Source organism: Nannobrachium achirus, assembly GCF_963921795.1.
Source record: "Nannobrachium achirus genome assembly, chromosome: 5".
NCBI classification, from domain to species: Eukaryota; Metazoa; Chordata; class Actinopteri; order Myctophiformes; family Myctophidae; genus Nannobrachium; species Nannobrachium achirus.
In genome coordinates, this window is record NC_137814.1 from 41,394,316 (window position 1) to 41,400,657 (window position 6,342).

General features: G+C 44.1%; 1 protein-coding gene across 3 annotated transcripts in view; it reads left to right on the forward strand.

Annotated features, from left to right (window-relative positions):
- Positions 1 to 6,342, forward strand: part of rnf220a (ring finger protein 220a) — a gene marked incomplete at its 5' end in the record, with an annotated part of 202,139 nt that overhangs the window by 189,240 nt on the left and 6,557 nt on the right. For all 3 annotated transcript variants that reach the window (XM_080725444.1, XM_080725445.1, XM_080725446.1), the window contains one exon: positions 2,361 to 2,469. In XM_080725444.1, the coding sequence (XP_080581570.1) occupies positions 2,361 to 2,469 (109 nt within the window). The remainder of the gene's footprint in view (positions 1 to 2,360; positions 2,470 to 6,342) is intronic.

Genomic DNA, 6,342 nt, shown 5'->3' on the forward strand with positions numbered 1-6,342 from the left:
TATAGACAACCAAATGCTAGTGGGGTTACAGGGAGGGTGGGGGGGGGGGTCCCTGGTACCCCTGTGGTACACGATTATACACTATAACATCCTCAGTCTTCATTCAACTCTTGAGTATTAAAATGGGTGCATGGCATGCTTTGGTATTATATTGAATATCATTTGATATATTTTTATGGACCGCATGACAAGTATTTAGTATAGCGTGTTGGGGAAAATAATTTGTTGTCGGCTGCCTTTTTGGTCTCAAGAAGTTAAGCATGCTACATATAAGCTCCTTATATGCACACACACACACACACACACACACACACACACACACACACACACACACACACACTGCTTGTCCTTCCCCTCCGGATCAATACCATAGATCAGCTAGCTATGTCGCTGGAAAATGACCACATAACCATAAACACACACACACACACACACTACTATTACGTTGTTACCAGGGAGCGAGCGGACGGCCATAATAAACATCAGCTGCCTCATCTCGCCGCTCCACCGCCGAGTCCGCTCGTCATCGCAATCGTTGTGGTCTGCGCATCGGCCATATTGATTTAGTTATGGCCACTTCATATGCTGTCGGACAGTGTTAAACACACATTTCTGCTAGCGCACCGCACATTAATCAGAAGCTGCTTAAGGAGGGAGGGAGGGATGGAAAGACTCGCGACGAACAGAGGAAGAGAGGAATTAAGAGGAATGACGGCGAAAAAGAAAAGTGAAGCAGAGAGTGGTAGTGATGAGTGCGAAAGGTGCAGGCGTGGGAGAAAGGAGACATGGAGATAATGGGGAGAAAGAGATGAAGAGAACATAAGGAAGGGGGCAAGGATGGACAGATGAAGTGGTAAAGAAAGATGAAGAGTACAGCGGGAGGGAGCGCTAGTGATGTATGGAGGAGGGCGAGGATGGGGGGTGAAGCTGTAAATCCAGTGTGAGATGGGGCCTTTGAGGATAGCGGCCCGCGCCGGCTAGAGAAATGTCATCCGGTGTAACGAACACAGAGAGAGAGCCCGCTAAAATGATCCCCGTATATTGAAGTACAGACAGCTGGAGGGTGAAACGAGGTAGAGAATATTGTACCGCACATTAGGTCATTTCATATCGTCGTCGTCGGGTAGAAACGTTGTATGTCCAAAAGCGTTCGTTTTGTAGTTATCATTTACAAAATGAACTAAACTAGTGAAAACAGCCGATCTACAAGCACACAACGCCTCGCACGTGTGCGAGGCGTTGTGTGTTTGTAGATCTGCTGTTTTCACCTCTTTTTTGCGATGGCCTTGTATGATGAAGCAGGGCTTTACTTTGCGAAAGAACGTACAGATTTGAAACTCGTAGATACAAAATTTCCGCCCGACAATGACGATATTGTACCGCGCATTAGGTCATTTCATATGATGGTGATGGTCATGCTCGTTGGGCGATCACGTTCTTATATGTGCAAGGACAGAAGAACATTTGGGAATCGAACGCCTTCACATAACACAACAAAGAGTCAACCAAGTGATTTTACATGTGGCAGTGGATTGAGATTGAAGTCCGAGATCTCCAAACTCTTCAGTATTATTGGAAATTATAAGGGTTAATGATAGTCCAAATATTTTTACCATATCAGTAAATACTGTATCATTAAAGATGCTGATATGACAGATCTATTTTCAAAAGGTTTTATAATATACTTTTTTTTATACTCTACACACCAAAGCTCTTCACCAAAGCTCACGAGAGCTTGTAGATCCGCCTTTTTGCAAAATGTTTGCCTGGTTAGGCCAACACTAGAGTTTAAAGTGCTTGATTAAAACAAAAACAAATGTCTACCTACAGTATGAAAGGCATGTGCACAGTATTGGTATCCGATTGCCTTTCAGGTTACAGAGTCAAGCAAATTCAATATGGATATCAGAAGCTTAAAGAGTTCTGTTGATTTCAGCCTGTTCGGCTCTCTGTTCTCCAAAAACATCGTAATCGGGATTGGCCTTGAAAAAAAAGAATCCATATGGGACGACCTCCGCTAAGGGCTTTTACCATTTCCTCTGATATTCTGAATCCCATCCCTGATATTGCAGCTCTAAGAATTCCTCTCATGGACCCGGGGAGTCGTATATCTTTAGATCTCTCCATCTTGAGGAATCCATACCTTGTAAAGGACTGCCGTGTGGAATTTTACAGCCCTGCTCCACTCCCACACACTGTCTCCTTAGCCATCAATATGTCTTGTAACGTCAAAACTAACCTTTCCCTCTCTCTCTCTCTCCCCCTCTCTCCCCCCCTCTCTCTCTCTCTCTCTCTCCCCCCCTCTCTCTCTCTCTCTCTCTCTCTCTCTCTCTCTCTCTCTCTCTCTCTCTCTCTGACAGAGTAACGGAGGACTCAACGGCCACCACTCTGGAGGCATTGAAGGCTCGAATCAGAGAGCTGGAGAAACAGATCCTGAGAGGAGACCGGTACAAGTGTCTCATCTGCATGGTGAGAATTAGACAGGACAACATTGTGTCTGTCTGTTTGTTTGTTTGTCTGCCTGTCTGCCTGCCTGCTCACTGGGCACTTGTCAGTCCCATTGGGAAACTTGATTGGGTCTTAAGCAGTATTTTACTTCCATTAGACCTCTGGCATTCCATGAATTGACCATTTCAAATGAATATACATGAAGAGCTCTTATTATGTTTAGATTACATGGACCAAATGGCCACAAGCGACATTCAGATTCAACCTCTTGAATATGAAATGACCGCCATGTGAATATGGTCAAATGTCTTCCTTCTTAAAACCGAAAATCACCTTCAGGTTGAATGAACCTAATTAGGCAATCGTATACTCTAAACATTAATGAACGTTCCACATATATACTGTATATGTTTTGCTTATGGCAGAGAGCTGGTCATGGTAACAAGAATGAATTGATCTGTAATAAAGGCCAAGTGCTCTTGTTTTTTTTGGCGGATTTCTTTAAAGTTCCATTGTGCCCTTAGTTAATGTGTGTGTGCACAGACCAGGCCTTATCAGTATGTCAGTGGTGGCAGTGATGGTGGTGTTGTGTGCTTGTTGCATGGCAGTCCCTGTCACCTTGTCTTGTTGTCTGTCAGGGTTGAAGGCACCGTGTTGTATCATTGAGTCGTTCCACAGCCTGAATAAAACGAAACCTATTACAGCTGACACACTAAAATATACAGTAACAAAACAATAACATTAGTCATTATAATAGCTTTAATTGTATACTTAATGGATTTCCATTATCATTTAATTTCCCTTCCTAACACTATTGAAAATATAATGATAAAGTATTAGCATGTGAAGTGGTGACCTCTTGCACTGACGAGCCACGGCTGGCGCTCCCCGGGCTTGTATTGACAATTGATTGGCTCCGGCCGATCAATAAACAGAATGGTCATATGGTCATTATTGATGACATCACGCTTGAGCGATAGATGTGCATCAATATTTCAGATTCACCGGGTGCTTAAGATGTGATCATCTTACCTCCCACCCCCAATGGATGTCTTCTTTGAGTCAAATGCATTGTCCCCTCGTTTCGCTTGAAACACAACCATGTTCTCATCCATGGAGCTGAAAGATAGCGCAGTGTCTGCAGCTTGCGCGTGTGTGTGTGCGTGTGTGTGTGTGTGTGTGTGTGTGTGTGTGTGTGTGTGAGTGTGAGGAACGGGTAATTACCGACGCCTGCGCTTCCTAAAGGTTGTTGGGAGCCCGAGGTGACACGGAGGGCAAGGCATGCCGATCGATCACTCACTGCCCCATGGACACCCTGCTCTGCTGTGCTCATCTGTCACTGTCCCTCATCTCTCTCTCTCTCTCTCTCTCACACACACACATACACACACACTATTGCTCACACGCACGGATACACAAGCATATACACTCACCACGTGCACACACACACACACACACACACGCACACGCACACACACACACACACACATATACACGAGAACACACATAGCTACATAAGCTTATACACCAACCAACCACACACACATACACATTAACACACTGCTACCAGATTCCATCTGTCTCTGTCTGTCATTCCCTTGTCAGCGCTCATCTCTGGCTGGTACCGTCCTCTGACAGCACTGCAATGGGTGGGGTCATTCTAGTTAACCAGGGGGGCGGGGCGGCTCCTTATGTGCAGTACAGACAGACTGGGAGTGAAATGTGTTGAAATGTGTATATTTAGTCAGTCTTATGAAAACCATGCGAAATGGAAAGCGTTTGTGAACAGACTGGACAGCAGGTAACTGTTGATTCCTGCTTAAAACCAGGTGGAGCTTAGTGTACGAGGCTGTTACTCTAAAGGTCGTTGCACACTGCTGCGTTTTTTCGGCCGAATATAGGGGCGAATTTCGGGGGAAGTAAATAAAGAAATCAACCTCAAGTTTGCACACTTCCACCCGTTTCGTATTTATTTTCGGACCACTGCGTCTTGTGCTCTCTCTCTCTCTCTCTCCTTGCCCTGAAAAATGCATTTCGCAACGAAAAAACGCAGCAGTGTGCAACCAGCTTAACTCTGTGGAAACATTTTATTTAAACCAGATGTGGATCAATGCCCTAGCTATTTCTTAAAGTTATACCATGTAACTTTTTTTATAAAACAAATCTTAAAATGGTCCTAACTGTTAAATCGCTAAAGTTTTAGAACCCCCACTCCATTATTTTCAGCTTCAAAAGCCTTCTCTTTATATGTTTTCTATGAGCCGTGAGGGGGGGAGAACTTCGCGGCAAAATGACGTCATCATACTACCGGCCAATCACAGCGAGGGTTATACACTGCCGGCCAATCACAGCGCATCTTGGAGTGGGGTCGCTAGGGCGGCCATATTTGTAGTCTCCCGTGTGTCTCTCTATACTCGGGTGCGCGGTGAGCTATTGAAGCATGGGTGAAGGAGTGTATCTCCGGAATGGCTGAACGCACAGGAACCAGGGACCCCTCAAAAGATGGATCTCGGCGAGGTGAGAGAACCGAAAAACGGCCGAAAAACGGCCGAAAGACGCGGACGCGACCGAGGTTTGCTATAGAGCTACTGACCACAAGTTGAGCAATTTACACAGTATAGCTTTAATGTTTTAATTTCAAGGACCTAGATAACTCGGGAGAGTTTACAAATTGAATCATCTCATTTTGTTCACTGAGTTACAGACCTCTAAGGGTCCATTTAGAACCCCCTCAAGGAAACCCTGAGGGTCCCAGGACCCCACTTTGAGAACCATTGGGCTTAGTGTATGAAGCTGCAAGTACATCATCCAGGATGTAATCGTTGTAGATGAAAGAGCTAGCTGAAAGGAGAGAAAATCATTATGAGTGTTGATGTGCATTTTTCTTAAACATCACTCAAGTACTATCCAAGAAGGCTGGATGTAGTTTTAATTTCCTTTAGATTGTTGGCCTGCTGCTAAATTAGTTCATGTTGTCCTGAGTCAAACTCCCACTTGTACTTGTGTCTTATCAGTGGACCTCTACCTCCACCTACTGGCCACTCAAGGAATCGAAAAGTTGTCTACTGCAGTGTTTCTCAAACTTTTGAAGGTCTCCCCTTAACTCTGACAGTATTAAATGGAACCAAATGGACCCTGACGGGCCTGTAACATTTACAGACTTGTATGGGTCAATTTAGACCCCAATAAAGGAACCCACAAAGTCCCTGGAATCCACTTTGAGAACCACTGCTCTACTGTATTGTAGTCATACATTTATACTACAATTTGCACTATAAATTAAGCCACTCTATTGTTAATATTAGCGTTCGGTAATCACACCTTGAAATGTGATTAAATTACGTTTCCTGCTCATCATCAGACCTTTCTGATGATGGTATTGTTTACACACATTTTCTAAGAAAATGCCATGTGCTTTGTGTGTTAGTATTTATCAATGAGTGATGGAAGAGAGTGTTTTCATCTAATTAATTCCATGCATTTCCTAAAGCTGTAGTCACAATAAGGAAGTCACAACAGTTTTAAAAGAAGACAAACCACTCCACGAACACAGTTTGAACTGAAGCTCAGAAGAGCCACAGTTGGTGAACAATTAGCAGGTTCTTGAAGTTGTGTTGTTAACTAAACAGTTTTAGATCAGTAGCTATGGACTCCACCTGTAGCATACAATAAAAGACAAAAAAAACATGGTGCAAGTAGGTCAGTAAGCTAAAGTTGTCAATCATCTTGTTCCATCTGTGTGTCTACGGAACCGTTGTCAGTGTTTTGAGTGCATGTTGGGTCGTCCATTTGTATTTGTGCACCAGGAATTTGCACGTCTGTGTTTGCTAGTCGTACATGCACACACTCACACGTGTGTGTGAGTGTGTGTGTGAGTGTGTTTGCGTGCACGCA